General features: G+C 39.6%; 1 protein-coding gene across 1 annotated transcript; it reads right to left on the reverse strand.

Moving 5' to 3' along the window:
* Positions 1-1,829: 1,829 nt before the first annotated feature.
* LOC111878762 (mitochondrial import receptor subunit TOM40-1) lies at positions 1,830-5,153 on the reverse strand. The gene is made up of 11 exons (XM_023875265.3): positions 4,894-5,153; positions 4,141-4,222; positions 3,950-4,049; positions 3,761-3,856; positions 3,606-3,656; positions 3,449-3,514; positions 3,262-3,363; positions 3,086-3,154; positions 2,916-2,999; positions 2,461-2,556; positions 1,830-2,170 (listed from the first exon to the last, which is right to left on the reverse strand). The coding sequence occupies exons 1-11, from the start codon at positions 5,015-5,017 to the stop codon at positions 2,114-2,116; spliced, it is 927 nt and encodes a 308-aa protein (XP_023731033.1). The 5' UTR covers positions 5,018-5,153; the 3' UTR covers positions 1,830-2,113.
* Positions 5,154-18,295: the final 13,142 nt, after the last annotated feature.

Genomic DNA, 18,295 nt, shown 5'->3' on the forward strand with positions numbered 1-18,295 from the left:
ATTTCAAGATCGGTAAGAGCGATTTTTTGGCGACGTGCTTCTTCCGTTGATTCGTAACTTTTTTCTAGAAAACTTAGAGTTTTATCTATGGATTCCACAAGTCAGGCGTCGCTAGTTGCGGTTGCTTTTCCGCTTGAAGACGCCGCCCGTTTTGCTTTTTTCCCTTCCCGGTGGTCAACGAAGTTGGACTTCTGGTGGACCCACTGCATCGGCAACATCGAAGTCATCATTGAGGTCTAGCCCAAAACTTGTGTCCGAATCGGAAGTTCTTGGTCTTTTGTTGGAGCCGGTGGTCGAGTCCGAATGCGACGTCTCCGGATTAAGGACTCATTTTGGACCGTTACGACAAACTTCTCACGCTTTTTGGTGACCGAATGGTTTACCATTATTGGTAACTTTGAATTGGTAGCACGCGGTTGATAAAATATTGAAGTCGTTGCAACCACTTTTCTGCATATTTTTTAGATTTTCAAATATGACATTAAACTTTGTGCAAACCGCTCATAGATCACGCCATTTTCTGTTGACCGCATCGTACGACTGATCCGCTTGCCTTCCTAGTAGCGCGTGAAAGTGATCCAAAACATGATTCCTAAAACTTTCCCCGGATTGTGTGTTGTCTCTTCTCGAATCACACGATATGAAAATTCAAGCTTTCGTTAAAGCTTCTTCCTCTTCTTCGTTCCAAGCCACTGCTTTTTTCCCCTTTTGATTTTGGTTGCCTTCTTCGAGATAGTTGTGGTGTTTCTTGGACACGTTCGTCGTTGTCGAGGTTTACAGTTTGGGATTGAGATAATGAGAGTTTAGATGATTGTGTTTGGAATTGTTGCGGTTGAAATTGTTGAGAATGTTGTTGAAAACCTTGGAATTGGGGTTGAATGAATTGTTGTTGTGGTCGTTGTTGTTGGAAGAATTGTGGGTTGTATGGAAGGTTAGTGAATAAAGGTTATTGTTGAATTAGAGAGTCCAATAATTGCATGTAGGGATTTTCTAATATGTGTCCTAAGGCACATATAAGAAACATTAAATATCATAAATATTACCATAATTAAATATGAAATTCATTTATTATGAAAACTATTATTAATGTATTTCATATTTAGTTATAATAATATTCCTTATAATAAATGAATTTCACATTTAAGTATGATAATATTTGTGATATTTAATGTTTCTTGTATGTGTCCTTAGGGCACGTATTAGAAAATCTCTTGCATTTGATAACCATTTGGAGTATTTGAGGTGTTTGGAATGGGTAAGGTATTTTGGTTTGGATCCATTTTTAAAGAAAAGATAAAGAAAATAGAAGAAATTTTTGTTTTAGAAGTGTAAAGTGTATAGTATATATAGGTAAAAGATGTAAGATGTTATTTAAATTTAAAAATTTAATAATATATTTTTTTAAGTTGATTAAGTTGCTTTCTCTCTCCTCATGCGATTCGTTGTCTTCGTTCGTGGATGGGACAACACCACAAGCCACCTACGGACGCCTGGAGCGGTGTTCACGCGTAGGTTGGCATGCCATGTCAGCTCCTACACGGCCTTTTCCCTACCATACCGGATGGTCTAATGGTACCGTTTTCTCTTGGTTCAAGTAGCTTGTGTAACTTGTAAATCTTAAATTGTTTCATCTTAACACTAATACTAATGAATCTTTTAAAACTAACAATTTCTCAACTCATTAAGGAAACATTGGTTTTGTAAAATAATTTAACAAGAAACTAAATTAATGGGTTCAACATTTTCCACAATTGGTTCACGGATTGGTCATATTTGACAAGGGTTTCTCATTTTTGAACTTGTATCTTTTCTGGATTTTGTCCCATCAATCACAATCACAATCAACCGTAGTTTATCCCCTATTATGATTCATCCATACAAATGGAAATGGGAATGGAAATGGCTGAAAACAGACTACATTAAATTACATCTCCAAACTGCAAAATTAAATGCCTACAACTGGTAAATGCTACTCTAAACTGTCATGCAGCTGGAAGCGCCACCCACAAGTTATATTGCTCAAAAAAGATAAAAATAAATCTCAAATATTTGTGTCCTCAAGATTGAAAAAAATAATCAATTTGACTCACAAAGCAATGAAGCATGTTGTTATCTATTCTCCAACTGTCAATCCGAACCCAAACTTGTAGTCTTTCTTCATGTGGTCGATCTGAATGTTGATAAAAATTAGCAATAAGGTCATTATAGCAAATTATCACTTCTTTATATTACAACATTTTAGTTTGAAATTTCTACCTAATTATGCCATTGTATTTTCAACTTTTTTTTTCTTATTAATACTTTAAAAAATCTAACTACTAGTTCTAGCAATGAAAACTGCTTTCTGTTTGGATGAGATTACTAAACATAGGTAGAATTTTAACAGTAGAATGTTGTGATAAGAATAAAATTAAAGAAAAGGTATATTTCTAATTCTTCCATTTATATAAATGCACTGACCTCAGCAGAGATGATAAAATTAAGACCCATGCTCAACCTTTCTTCAAGAAAAGCAGATGTGCAGCCATTTGAGTCAATCTTGCCTCTAAGCCGACACTGTCAATGTAAATAATAAAATCAATGGAATCGAAAAATGATAACTTTTTATTGTACCCAATGTATTTTAGTTCAATTTATTTATTTTTGTGACAAAAAATTGAAGCCTTTTTTGAGCATTCATATTTATTGAAGTCTTTATATATAAAAAAATTAATTATATGTGGCTTAAAAAGATGAGTTTTTAAAATGCTCATTTATTAGAAAAAGCATGAGAAGCTGAGTGTAGCTAGACATGTCATTTGAATGAAGAAAATTGGTGGCAAAATCTCTCCATGCCAATTTCCCAAACGTTATTTATATAAAATAAAAAATAAATTATAAAAAAAAAAAAATCAGTAATGGCTTTGTTCACTTACCTGGCGAAGTATGTAATCATAGCCAAAGCTGGCAGTGACATCTCTTGACATGTAATTGTACATTAAATCAGATGCCAATGAAACCTACATACAACAAAGGAGACAAATGTAATGTAATAAGCTGATAAGTGAAAAAAAAAAAATACCAACAACATTTAACAAGATTTTACCTTTTCAGACACTTTCTGAACATAGCTAAGAGCCACCATTCCAGTGCTAGCAATCTGTCCTGAGGCAACCTGTAGCAACAAAGAATATGAATTTGAGTTAATAATAGAAATATAGAATAGACTATGCATATACTAGAAATAAAAATATACTACATGTTAAAATTTGAGAAATTTACCATTTTATCCGTATTGTATCGGGCAGCATAACCAAGACCAGACTTACGATGCTGACCTGCCCAGAATACTTCCCCACCTAATGACAAGTGAGGGGTAACACTCTGCAACCAAAATATTAATTTTTTATTTTTTTAACACTAAAAAATAAAACCAGACATTTAATATAAAAGATGGTAAATCTTTTACCTGAATATAACTAGCACCAAGTAAACCACCATTTCCAAGCTGGAATTGACTCCGATAGTCGCTACCCTGCATACAAATTGCATAACCAGTTACCAATAAAATGACATAAAATTTAATAAAATGGAGAACTTGTAAGCATACAAGACTAATAATTTACCTTGTACTCAAAATTGAACATTCCATGAGACATGTGTGGCTCACTTGTAAGCTGAGAAGAAAAACACAAGGAATTATCGATAATGTTCATTCATCCAAAAAAGGCTTAATGTGTATTATATGTAAATATTAAGAATTACTAATCTACCCTTCCACCTGAGCATTGGCCTTCATGGTAAGATTCTCAGACAAGTCACATTTCACTCTGGCATTGACTCGTCCATCAGTCAAGACTCTTCCAATAAGCATTAACTACAGCACACCAAACAATTACAAATATGCCCTTCCAATAAGCAAACTAAGATCCTAAAGATGACACAGTGTCATAACTCATAAATAACCTACCTTTGGATCTATGAAGTTTGCACCAAACTCATAGTTTGCAGTTGGAATTTTAATTACTTCAGCAGATTGAGAAGGAAGCTCCGTGGGTCCCATGGCAATACTATAAAGTTCAAAAATGGATAATTATAAAAACAGAAATGGAGGAAAGTTCATATGAACTCAAAGAACATATGTTGATTTGGAATTAGTACCTGTGACTTAGTGAGAATCTCTGATTGAGTCCCTTAGTAAAATCAACTCGCATCCCCTCAAAATAATCAGCCTTTAAGGACACTAGAGAACAAGAAAATATTCAATCTAAGATGCTGTTGAAGGTAAAACTTCATTTATGTTTCTAGTTTACAGGTGATTGATTCAATGGAAGCATCACTACCCGTTAAACTGAATGTGCCTTGGGTCAATATGAAACATCAAGATAGTCAACCAATCACAGATTGTTGCATACAATAAGAAAATAACAATGCATTATTTAAGAATTGATACAATGTGGTCATTGCTTATAAGTCTTGTTGCATCACTTACCAACAAATCGTCCTAAGGAAAATACTATTTCCATAACAATAGATTTAACTTCTTGAATCGAATGTCTGTGTAGGATTTGCTCTTGAACGTTTAAGTTTTGAATAAAAGGTGCATTATATATGTAGAGTTGAGCAAGAACCCCAATTTGAAAAATACTATGAAGGTATCTTGATCCCATGATAAAGGCTCCGGTGCCCCAAGACGGAGAGATAAATACGTATATTTCGTGACCATAGAAATAATTCCAATCAAGAAAGTAAAAAATTTCAAAAGTATCAAGTAGCTTAGGGTTTAACGATGATAATGGATTAGGGTTTATGTGATCATTCAAATCAATCACCTAAATCGTTTACAGCAAAAACTAAAACAAAACTAACGATACCAATTCAATAATTGAGGTTCAAGAGCAGCAAGATATTAACTGAGGGCTTCCCGGTGGATTTCTTCGTAAGGAATAGGGCATGGTAGGTCCATGTAATCGACTTTCTCCGGTTTGATAGTTTCCGCCGCCGCCGCCGCTGGTGGAGGGGGAACAAGAGTCGCCATTTTTACCAAAGATAGATTTAGCTGGTCAAAAATTGGAAGAAGAAAAGGCTTTGTACAGTGTTTTCTTCTTCGAAGTGGAAGATTTGAGGAGCAACAAAGAAATAAAATAAAAAAACCCTTGGTACTCTATAAAAACCCTGGTCTTTGGATTGCGGAGTGATATAAATCTATCAGAAATCAACTACAATCAAATATCTTGTATATTTTTTTACTATTTATTTTTTACTAAGTATCGTAAAAATCAAAAGACTAAAAACACAATTAATTGTATCCAAATGTCATAATCTTATATGAGTAACAAGATAAATGAAAAAAAAATAAAAAAGCATTTAATTTTTCTAAAGCTTAGAAACTTGCTAGGGAAGCTAGGGTATTGGTCATTTCTGGAAAAGATGGTTGGGATCACGCGAAACCCTAGCCCCATCGTTCCTTAAATAGGGTTCATGATCAAAGGCTTAGGGTTTTGAGCTCATTGCAGCGGCCCAACGCGACCTTAAATGAATACCACGTCGTGGTGTCGTGGTAAGCCACCCACCACACCGTGGAAGGGGCTAAAGCACAAAAACTCAACTCTAAAACTTAACATTCGAAGCATAGACTCATACCTATATTAGATGTTACATGTTCCCTGCCTGACTGTTGTTCTTCACTTATCACAACTCTGTATGGAGTTTATGTTGCGAACTCTACCTTCTGGTTAACACTGTAACACCATGTTTCAAGTCGTTTTATAATTTGGGGTCGTAACCCGAAGATCAAGTATCATAAGGCTTCGGGCTTTGGGAAAAAGAGGTTTAGACCCATTTGGATGTGGGTAATGTAGATTACGGTATCCAAGAGTTTGTTTGTGTTAGGGTCAAAGGGTAAAACAGAAAAAGTGATGTTTCGAACTTAGATAATAGTGTGGGGCTCTTCAATACCTTTATGTGGATATAAAGATCGTTGAAAATGGAGTTGGAACGAAGAAGTTATGATCGTTTGAAGTTAGGAAAGTTTTGGGCTTAGTATAGTATGTTAGGAGTACAAAATGTGTACTAGGCATACCTAGAGTACGTCGAAAGTACGCGATCAGTTCCCAAACCCTATTTTCGTGGTTTGAGCCCTATTTAAGCTTCTTAACTTCTCCAAACTCATTCCATTCTTGGTCTTTACCTCTACAACTCCCTCTCTTAAAACTCTAACACTAGTTTGAGTCTTTTAAGCAAAAGAAGGTGTTCTTGAGTGCTTTGTAGTGTTCTCGGTGCATCTTGAAGAAAAATGAGCTCTTTGGGGAAGTGTTGGGTACATTAGAGTTTGTAGATCCAGACTTTGTTCACCTTGATCTTTCTTTTATAGGTATAAAGCTTGAATCTTGAAGATGCATTTGTTAGAACTAGCTAGTTCTGTGTGTTATGAGCTTTTGGTCACTTTAGTGCATAAAGTTTAGATCTTGAAAGTTTATGGCCTTGTTATGGTTAAAGTTGGAAACTTTATCCATCTAAAAATCATATTGATTTAGATCTAAAGGTTTGAGACTTGGACTTAATGGATTAAGCTGAAAAATATGCACTTTTGGTGTAACGACCAAAAATTCCAACCAATTTAAAATTTCCAAAAACAACATGATTCCATTAAAGTTATTACAAAAAGGTTTTCAATACAATTTATTTAAAGTATTCCCAGAATCTCATCACAACATAAACACGAGGAGCGGTACGATCACGCCTTCGCCTTGCCACGGTCTCCTGAAGAACCTAAAAAAAACATTAAACCACAACTGTAAGCCCGAAAGCTTAGTGAGATATCCCAAAAATACCAACCACTTATACCATACACGCATAACATGCCATAACATATCCGATCACAAAACAGCCATGCACTTCGGGTCTACTGTGTGACTGGTCCGCCGCACCGGCCAACAGTCCACCTGGTCCACCCTCCGAGTATAGCCATATACCTCGAATCTGCAGTGTGATTGGTCCGCCCGCATCGGGCCTTCAATCCACCTGGTCCACTCTCCGAATCTAACCACATACATCGAGTCTGCAGTGTGATTGGTCCGCCCGCCCCGGGCCTTCAATCCTCCTGGTCCACTCTCTGAGTCTATAGTATGACTGGTCCGCCCACACCGGGCCTTCAGTCGGCCTGGTCCACTCTCCGAGCCTCGGCACGTCTGGTCCGCCCTCTTGGGGCCTACAGTCTATCCGGACCGCTCGCTGGGCCTTCGGGACAACCGGTCCACCTTGGGTATCTTGGCCTACAGCACAAAGCAGGACCCGCCTCAACCCAACTCCAGTCCAAACAACCATGTGCACATAAACATACAATCATATAAGCATTCATAGTCAACAAACCGATCAAACAGATCACATAGCATATCATCATCCTAACCAGGATACCGACCTAACCGGTCACTAGCATAGCATCACCCTACATCTCAGGATACCGATCTCAACCAAGTCTCTAACATACACCATCCTAGCTACCAGGATGCAACATATCAAAGCGATAACATACAACAAATACCCGGATCTCAATCCGATAAAAGGGCCGACCTTGGTGCCTTAGACCCTTTCGATATAGTGAGGATAACTCACCTCGAAACTGCCGACTGAACAGATAAGATCCCACTGCTCCAAACTCCGACACGAACTCCTCCACTGAACAACACCAAAGCACTGAACTCAATAATTACCAAAATACCCCTGGAAGACAACTGGTTAACCCTTGGTCAAAGTCAAAGTCAACCCCTGACTGAATCTACTCGTCGAATCAACCCGATGACTCGCCGAGTCCCCATGCTCAGAAATTCCCCAATCCGCGACTCAACTCGTCGAGTCACCCCGAGACTTGCCGAGTTCAACAACTCTGAGTCCACTCACACACACTCACCGAGTCATCCCTTGACTCACCGATTCACGGCTCAACCAGAAAAGATTGGGACTCTTCGACAAGACTCGCCGAGTCCAAGAACAGAGTCGTCGAGTCTAAGGCTATCTTCAACCTATTCGCCGAGTTGTTCTTCCAACTCGTCGAGTTCCAGGCCATCACCATCCAACTCGTCGAGTTCCATCCTATCTTCAAGCAACTCGCCGAGTCCACCTATATGACTCGTCGAGTACCACCGGGTCTGAATCCATACAGAGACTTTCCAATCCATGCAGATGATGCAAACCATACATCTACTCTTCCTAAGGCCATCCATCATGTAAAGTGGCAAACTTTACGTGAATCCAAGGAGATCTAGGCACTTTCACTCTAGGGTTTGGGCTTGGGACAAGATAACTCCATCAATCACTCACAAACAGGGACTTTTATGCATTCTTGCCCTTCTCCATTCCAGATCTGAGGTAGCAACCTCAGATCTAACCTCTAAACTCCAATACACCAAAAGATATGATCTCCAACACCCCCAAAAATGAAGAATCTAGACAATAGCAGCTCAAACAATGAAATAATACCTCAAAAGGAAGCTCCAAGAGAAGATTAATTCGGATCCTTGCAAAGCCCTTTGATCCAAGTCTCTTCTCCTTCAAAATTTCTTCAACAATCACCTCTCCAAGCTCCAAATGTACTCTAATCCCTCACAATCACGTCTTAGAGCTTTCTGGACTTCTACAGAGGGTAAAGAGGTTGGGGAGAGGGTATAATGTTCTTTATATAGGGCTCATCCTTCGGATTTAGGGTTTCCTCCACTCAGCGCCTACTCGCCGAGTCCATCCACTGACTCGCCGAGTCGGCCACTTAACACGCGACTAAGTCACGACCCTACTCGCCGAGTCCACTCGTGGACTCGCCGAGTCGCTCTTTCCCATTTTACTCTTTTATCCCTTCAACTTTACTCTTGCTATTCTGGGATGTTACATTTGGTCCCTTTGAAACTTAAAGACTAAATCTTTGTTGTTTGGACCATTCTAATGGATAAAGTTGGAAACTTTATCGAGCATGGGGTTACTAGAAACCATAAAAATGTAATATTAAACCTTAGTTTCCTTCCATGCATGAGCTAAGTTGTATTAAAGAGTTAATAAGTTAGGATATTTGGTATTGAGCACTTATTAGCCATGTAAGATCATAAAGTTGGAAACTTTATGATTAATCACATCATTTGAGGGCTAGATCTGGATTTTTGGACTAAAGAGCTTAAGGATTAAGCTCTTAATGGGAATAAAGGGTGGTAGTCGCATACGTTGGGCGTACCAAAGGGTACGCTACACGTACGTGGTCAGCCCCTCGACTTTGGTCAAACGTGTAGTACGCCCCGCGTACCTGTTGGGTACGCCCAACGTACTCACCGAGTTGACTCGGTTGACTTTGACTTTGATCAGGAGTTTGACCTAGGGGTATTTTGGGTATATTTATTATAAGTTAAGTTTGGTCATGTTCCAATGAATAGGTGACTGGTAGAGCTGATATTTGGAGTAGTGTCCTGTTCAGCGATCATTCCGATTGAGAGGTGAGCCTCCTCACTGTGTCTGAAGGATCGAAGACACTATTGTTGGCCCATTACTTTGTTATGTAGAATGCTAGTTGTCTTTGTGATAATTTTATGAAAGACCAGGATCTGGCCTCTGACACTTGTATGTAAGACTGGGATTTGGCCCTCGGCATTGCAAGGAAAGACCATGATTTGACACATGGCAGGAAGTGATTGTAAGACTATGATTTAGGTCATAGTATTCATTTTCTTATGTATGGTATGTGGTATTTTGTGGAACTCACTAAGTTTTGTATTTATGGTTTTATGTTTATGGTCTCAGGTACTTCCGGTACGAAAAGAAAGGGCCCATCGTGAGTGCACCATATCCACCAGATTTTTCCACATTGGCAACTTTCAATATATAGTATGATGTTTAAATAATATATTCACTTTGATCGGTTTTGGAACAACTCGTTTGTATGGTTTATTGCTTTAAAAATGAAAATTTTACTATAAATTTTTGGGACGTTACAAACACCTTGATCTTTGTTCCATGTTATACTTTTATCACCCCTCCTTGGTTACCCATGGTAGATTTATTAAAGGTCACATCTTTGCTCATGATAAATTTAGGAGTTATTCCTTCTTCTATACACCGTAGTCGATGACCTCTTACTCCTGTCGCATATCCTATAAATATGCACTCCATTGCCCTTGACTCAAGTTTACCGTCATTCACATGAGCATATGCAGGGCATCCAGATATATGTAAACCATAACAGTCAGAGGGTTTCCCGGACCATACCTTTTGAGGAGTCTTCAAGTCTATAACAGTTGACGGTGATCTGTTCACTATATATAACAAGCAGTGTTCACTGATCCTGCCCATAATTGCTTAGATAAATCAACAAGTATTCGCATGCACCTTGCACGTTCAATGAGTGTTTGGTTCATCCGTTCTGCCACTCTATTTTGTTGTGGTGTGTCGTACAGTGTGGTGTCTCACTATACATTATGTTTTGCAGAAGTTATCAAATGGATCATTGTAGAACTTCAACCCATTATCAGTTTTGAGAGATCTTGACATGTTTTCCGGTCCGTTTCTCAACCATTGTCTTCCACTCATTGAACTTCCCGAACACCTCATATTTTTTTCTTTAAAAAAAATACAAACATGCTTTCCTTGAATAATCGTCAATGAACGCCACAAATTATGAGCACTCACCATGAGATTTAACTAGATATGCACCCTACGAGTCCTAGTGAACATATACAAGGGTTTCATTACTTGTGTGTTGACCAATATCGAACTTCATTTTGCGAGGCTCCCGCTTAATGCAAGCTTCATAAAACTTCATATTTCTGGTAACCACCCCACTAAACAATCTTTGTTTACTTAGAACCAACATGTCCTTATCACTTATATGTCCCAACCTACGATGCCATAACTTTGTCTTATCATCACATTGATCCAAGGATTGGGATGCAACCACCGTTTCCCTAACTGCACTGCCTTCCACGATATATTTCCATGATTCATCTTTCCATTCATCACCACCATAGCACAATTGGAGACTTTAACCCAATCATCCTCACCATCATACATACTTCAATTATTAGCCAAAGTGTCAAGAGAAATCAGATTATTCTGAAGATCCAGAACATACCAACAATCTAACTTCCTGACCATACCATCGTACATCTTATTCTGCTTAATGTCACTACCCTTGATACAACGCATCCCATCATCACCGTCTTGATTCTGTCATTCCACTCCTTAAAGGAGCCGAACCAATCATGATTGTATGTCATATGATAATATGCTCCTGATTCCAATATCCAAGCATTAGAAGAACTAGTTTTACATACAATCAGTACATCACCATCATCCCTTCATCAAAACTCTCCTGAACCACATCAACAATGTTATTGTTGCTTGATTCACTCTTGAAATGTCCATTCTTAAGTTGTGGACAAATTCTATTGAAGTGCCCATTCTCTTTACAGTGATTACATTTTTCCTTAGATGAACCTTTAGACTTCAATTTTGAATGTGGGCTCCCTATGCTTCCCCACTTATATCTTTTGTTCTTCTTATCCATGCGAACAAACTAGGAATGAAACTTTTGTCTCCAACTGAAACTTTATTTTCAATTATTTAGACATCAAAGAATCATTATCATTCACTGTGATAGCTGGCATACCATATATAATGGTATCAACAAAATTTTCATGTGAGTTCGAAATATAACATAAGAGAATGAGAGCCTGATTTTCATCTTCAATCTTCACATCAACCCCTTGCAAATTCAATATAATGTGATTGAAGTTATCTATATGATCCTTCATTCATCTACTTTCAGACATTCTTAGTGTATACAAACATTGCTTCTAATACTACTTGGCTGTCAGAGAATTGTTTTTGGTAGTTGCCACCAAGTTTATCCCAAAGCCCAACAATACCTGTTTGATCCACAACTTCTCTCAGTATTTCATGTGTCAAACTCAACGTAATGGCACCATGTGACTTTGTCAGAATATGCATGTTCTTTATAGCCGCCATGCTCTTTGGCAGTTTCGCTTCTCCGTCCAATGTTGTTGTGCATCATTGTTGAACTAAGAGTATGTAACATCCCAAAAATACAGATACAATTTTGTTTTTAAATTCATTTCTTTCATAAGAAACTGATATTCAAATAGTCAAAATAGTATAATTGTAACATGTTATCATAGTATAAATTCCCGAAATCACTAAGTGCGGAAAAAAACATAGAGTGATGTGGTGCGATCAGGTCGGACCCTTCCCCTTCGAATTGGAAGTACCTGAAGCATAAACTGAAAAGTGTAAGCATAAAGCTTAGTGAGTTCTCTTAAAATACCACATACAAAAAAAATAATGTCAAGCATATATGGGTGTCTGCCTACCCCCTTCGGTCCATTTCAATCGGATACTGCCAAGCGTATCTCGATGTTTGCCTACCCTTCGGTCTATTTTAACCAGATACTATCAAGCATATATGGATGCTTGCAATCCCCTTCAGTCTATTTTCAACCAGATACCAGGTCTATTTCACCCCTACTGCTACCACAAAGTATCATAACATAAATCACAAAGCCATCAAGCAAATACAGGCATGACTGATAATTATCACAAATACAATCATCGTACTACAACATAAACTAGTAGGTCGGCCTTGGTGCCTTCGACCAACTGATACTGCGAAGCAAGACTCACCTCAGATCGTGGGTATCAAATTACATTCAATGGATGACTCGCGAACTCCTCTCCCTATCGCACAAGCCTAAAACACTAATTGGAAATTAGGTCACACTCTAACCCGAAAGTCTAAAACCCTAATTATTGACTTAATGTAAAAGGGTTCCTTTACCTTTTCCTAATTGTGCCTCCTTTCCTCCAAGGCCTAAATCCACAAAAACCCAAAAAGGCATCCAAGCCCACTATAGGGCCTCTAAGGCCCAATATGGCCCAAAAATACTTAAAATGGCCTTAGGTCCAAAAATGTATTGTTACAACAGTTGGGCTTGAGGCCTAACCTAAACAAGTACAAATCCCAACACCAAACGAGCCACAAAAATATTCTAGGCCCACTAACTGCGTACGCGCGACGTACTTGGCTTGTACGCCCAACGTACGTGGGTATTGACCATGAGTCGTGATGTTGCCCAGTACGTGCAACATACACTGAAGTACGCATGGCGTACTAGTATGCCACCCAAATCCACTTCCATGTCTTAATCCATTAAGACCCAACATCCAAAACTTAGATCCAAGTCCCAAATAACGTCTTAAGCCAGAAAGTTGCAAACTTTATGATTTTGCATGCAAGGATGGGGCTCAAATCATGAATCAAGTCCATAAGCACACTTGGATGGTTACTAACACTTGCACGGTTGAAGCTTAACCATCAAGATCCGATTTTTATGACTCAAATCACTTCCAAGAGTCCAAAAGGACAACTCATACGATCTAAAATTGCTCATACTCCAAGAATCTAAACTATGGGCCCAAAAGATACCATTTTCTACCCTAAACCTAGATCTAAGCTTGTAATGATCAAGGTTCAGACTTTATACCCTTAATAGGCTAGAAATGGTGCCAAACTTTTGGATCTACAAGCTCCTTCCACGTCCTTGCTTCTTCCCAAGCTTCCTTCTCCTCCAAAGTCACCAAAGAACACCACAATCACTCAAGAAAGCTCACAAATGCACTCAAGGTGGCTAAGGTTTCGAGATTTTCCCTACGAGAGCAATGAAGGATGAAAAAGGTAAGGGAATTGAGGCACCCTATTTAAGGTCCTTAAATATGGTGCAAACCAAAAAATTTGGGTTTGTCGCTTGCTTGGTTACACCCAACGTACACATAGGTACGTGTAACACCCCGTTTAATTAATAAATAAACAAATAAATTAATAAATGAACCTTGGGGATGAGAAATATATTTTTATATTATTTGTTCGAGTCCTAAAATCCATAATAATAAGTAAGGGATGTTAGCCATGGGAGTTAATTATCATAATTTTTGGAATTGTGGGGGTTAAATGTAAATTTTGGAGCTACATTGCAAAGATTTTCAAGGGCAAGGGCTAGAGTGTAAGGTTTGGAGTTAAATTGAAAACAAAATTGTGAGGAGGGGCCGAAGTTGGATCTTTGGATCGATGTTTGGAGGAACACGGGATATACCTAGTAACCTCTTTACCCTACTGTTATATTACAAACCCTAGCAAATTCTTTCTCAGCCGCCGCCATCTTCTTCTTCACCCTCCCAGCCGCCATCCCCTTGCCACCACCGAAGAATCACCGGAGCATCCATCGACCTGGTTCCGTCGCCAGAAAAGACAAAGAGTCACGAGGAGATCGTAAATCGTAGTTCGTGGGTGTTGTTGTTGTTTGTGGTTGGTTCGCACACATCCTCTTCTCCGCTTCAGCCCAAGTTCGCCGCCGTCAGGCTGTTGTTGCCTTCGACCATCGCCTGTCGCCGAGAAGGTGGTTGCGGTGGAGTTTTCTTTATTTTTTTATGTGAGCTATTGTTTCAGAAATGTTCATGTTGTGGGTTATGGGTGTCATCCCATGTGTATGGTGTGTGTGTCCAGTTAGGGCGACGAAGGAGTATACGTTCATCCATTCGATGCGTGAGGACGGTCGGAAATCGCGAAAAGACCACCATGGTTGCCAACCATGGTGGCTTCCACCACTCTTTCTTTTCCGCCACCAACAGTCACCGTAGGTGGGTGGTTGTGTGTAAGTATTAGGGTGTCATTGCGTGTATTTTGGGTTGTGATGTTGTTGAGATGTAATCTTGGTCGGAAAACTGAGAAGATAACCACCATGGCCGCCAACCATGGTGGTTGCCGCCACGAGCCACCGTCGGCCACCACTAGGGTGGTTGTGTGTGTGTGTTTGTTTTTTTTTTTGAATTAAGCATTGTAATTGTAATTAGAAAAGAATAATGAAAAGAACCATAACCACCACCGTAAGGTGGTGGCCGCTACCGTGAGCCGCCATTTACCACCACTACACGAGGTGGTAGTGGGTGGTGCCCTACTAGCAAAACCCTAATGGACCTAGCAAAACCCTAGTGGGCTTAAAGATTAATTTTGGGCCTATTGGGCCATGTTTGGGTGGAAACCCTCATTAGGGTTTAGAAAACCCTAATTGTGAGTATTTAGGCCTTGGACTTATTGGGACCCACCTTTGGGGGGTTGAGATTGGATTATGTATTAAGCCCAAATTATTCCATATCATTTATCTAGTAGAGTAAAGGACTTACTGGATTAAGTCCTTAATGGGTTAAGTGAGAAACACTTGATCCTAATTGTCATTTATGTGAAACCTTAATTGCACTTGGACTTGGAGTTGGGCCTTGGTGATTGGGATAATATCGGGCCATTTAGGAGCAAGCAAATGGACTTAGGGTAAAGCCATGTAAGGGGTTTGGGCCCAATTTGGAAAATTGGGCCACAGATGGGCCATATTTTGGGCCTTGATGATTACGAGATTTTGGGCCATCAGAATGTCAAGTGTGGGACCAAGAATAAATGGTTGGGATTTAAGGCAAGACCATGTAGAGTTTTGGGTCCAGTTTGGAAAATTAGGCCATAGTTGGGCCTTGGTTCATTATTAGACTTTTGGGCTTTGAGCTTGTATGGGGTAAAGCATCCTTTTACCCCAAGCATGGACTTGTGAGTATATGTGTTAGAACCCAATTATTAATTGGGTGTTATTTTGATGATTGACATATTCAGGAATCTGTCATCCAACAGCTAGGGTTTTGTCAGCGGAACTTCAGCAGTGTGAGGCGAGTTTTCGTCTAGTAGGAACGGGTCTAAGGCACCAATGTCAGCTCGTTTAAGTAGTAAAGCATGTCGGGGTAAGCCCGATACCGGGGATAGCCCGATGCAGTTTATATGCTTCCGGATTTCGGTCCGATACCGGGGCGATCCCAAGAAGTAGCCATGTATGCTTGATGTCTTTGTGATTCATGCATGCTTATGTGTTATGTGTTATATGTTCCGAACTCCGGTCCGATGTCGGGCAAGCCCGATGTAGTATATGTGATTATATTATATGTTATGTGTTCCGGGGTAAGCTCGATGTAAGTTAGTCATTATGGCATGTATTATGTATTTCGGGGCAAGCCCGATGTATGCTAGTTTATGTGTTATATGTTGCTGTTCTGGACTCCGGTCCGATGTCGGGGCAAGCCCGATTCAGATTATGTGATTATGTTATGTATGTGATGGGGTAAGCCCGATGTCGGGGCAAGCCTGATGCCGGGGTGAGCCCGATGTCCGATGCGGTTGGATGTCAGGGTAAGCCCGATGCCGGACAGGAGTCCAATGTCGGGTAAGCCGATGTCGGGATTCGTCCCGATGCAGTTAAGAGTAGTCCCAGAGTTATGGTGTTTGTTATATGTGTTTTGTATGGTATGCGGTAGTTTGGGGGAGCTCACTAAGCTTTGTGCTTACAGTTTCAATTTTGGTTTCAGGTACTTTAGCTAGCAAGGGGAAGGGCTCGAGTTGATGGCATGGCACGCACACCACAATTTTATTAGCCTGGGAGCTTACTCTGATATTTCTATATGAGACAGTTATATATTGACATATTTTATGAGATTTTGAGATACATGGTTGATGTTTCTATTTTATGGTGATAATATTATGATTGTTAAATGATTTTAAAAACGAAAATTTTGGCTTGTATTTTTGGGATGTTTCAATTTGGTATCAGAGCATTGGTTTGAGGGATTCGGGCACACTTATGGATGTGTCTGAACTCAAACTAAGGAATTGGTATAGAAATTTTCAAAGGAAAACCAATTATTGTAAAAAGGAGTTTTGAGAAAAGAAAAGAGTTTTAGGAAAAGTGAAAAGAATTTTTAGAAAGAAAAGAACTTTGAAAAGAGAAAAGGGTGTGATGCATGCAATTGGCCGAGCTCAAGTAAGTACTCTCAAATTACCCATACAAGTTTATGCTATGTTATGATTATTGACTTTATTAGAACAACATGCTAGATTAGGACTAAGGATTTAGGAAGGATGTCTTATGTGCCTGTTATATGTGTTCAACTTTATGAGAACTGCATGCTAGTACAAATTAGTAAGTATGATAGTTAGGGTAGTGGATGCTTGAGTATGTGTACTCGACGCTCGAATGCTGCTTGCTTTGTGCTTTTAGGAGTATTAGTTGTCTTTTACTAACTAGTAAATGAATATGTTACATTACATATTGTGAGGATTAAATAATTTCATAAGGTTAGGTCTAGCTCTACTGCGCAGCTCTTGTCTGAGTCCAACCGTTGTAGGGTAGGATCTCTCATTCGAAGAATTATCTAGTCTTAGTGATATGTAATAGTATTCACGATCTAGTTAGCGGAAGATAACAGGGACTTCTTATGCAGCTGATGGAAGAGAGTGAGCTGGTGATTAGCCCAGGGCAAGCCTAGGATGAAAGTAGCATAGAACGGTAGTAGTAGAAGGGACTTGGTGGAGTCGAGGCAGTTCTTGAGGAAAGTACGGATAGATGTGGAAGGTATTATGGGCCCGTACTACTAAAAGCAGAGGATCCGTACTCGAATCAAGGAGGGTTGAGATAAGACTAAGGAACTTGTAGTGTGTAAGATCCCTCGAGTTTTGATGAGTATTGTGATGTTAGTGATGGTATATTTCTGAGTATAGTGACGCTACGTGGTAGACCAGATGGTAGTTCTGGTGTCGACGAGGGATCGGGATCGGGCTCGGACTCTGTAGTTGGGCAGCTCGATGATCAGATGAGGGAGTTCATCCTATTTGAGATTACGTGCAGTATCATTGACCAGACTCTTATGATCCTCAGTATGATCAAAGAGGGCATTATAGAGATTTGTGATGAGAGGCCGAGTGCAATCTGCACTGAGATAACAGTCATGATAGGGACCCGTACGTTGATGTTTCGGGAATTCAGAGTTTGTGAGGATTCAAATTGTCATGAGGGGTAGGGATCTCATTGTTACCAGCAGATGGTTAGCAGATGTCACCAACACTTTTCGTACTAGACATTGTCTCGAAAGGAGACAAGATCCGACTTACTTCCTGTCTCCTGAGGGACAAAGAACGAGATTGATTGGAAGAGGTTGGTAGTGAGTTAAGTGATGAAGTAGTTCATGTTATGTCATTGGATGAGTTTTAGACTAGATTCTGGGCAGAGTGTGACCAGGCGATTGAGGCGCAACAGTTGGCGCGAGAGTTGTTAGATCTCCACTAGACGACTGACACTATGACAGTGATCGCTGCTAAGTCTCGGGAAAGAGCTTTTATGGTACCGCAATATGCAACAGAAGAGGAAATGAGTAAGGTAAGATATCAGAACATACTGTAGAATGA

This window comes from Lactuca sativa, chromosome 5 (assembly GCF_002870075.4).
Source record: "Lactuca sativa cultivar Salinas chromosome 5, Lsat_Salinas_v11, whole genome shotgun sequence".
NCBI classification, from domain to species: domain Eukaryota; kingdom Viridiplantae; phylum Streptophyta; class Magnoliopsida; order Asterales; family Asteraceae; genus Lactuca; species Lactuca sativa.

Excerpts from the sequence above, each read along its gene's own strand:
- LOC111878762 (XM_023875265.3), bottom strand. The coding sequence starts at position 5,017 with ATGGCGACTCTTGTTCCCCCTCCACCAGCGGCGGCGGCGGCGGAAACT. Across the intron at positions 3,657-3,760 it reads CCATGAAGGCCAATGCTCAG|CTTACAAGTGAGCCACACAT; the intron begins GTGGAAGGGTAG and ends TTTTCTTCTCAG. Across the intron at positions 3,364-3,448 it reads TTGGTGCTAGTTATATTCAG|AGTGTTACCCCTCACTTGTC; the intron begins GTAAAAGATTTA and ends TTTTGGTTGCAG.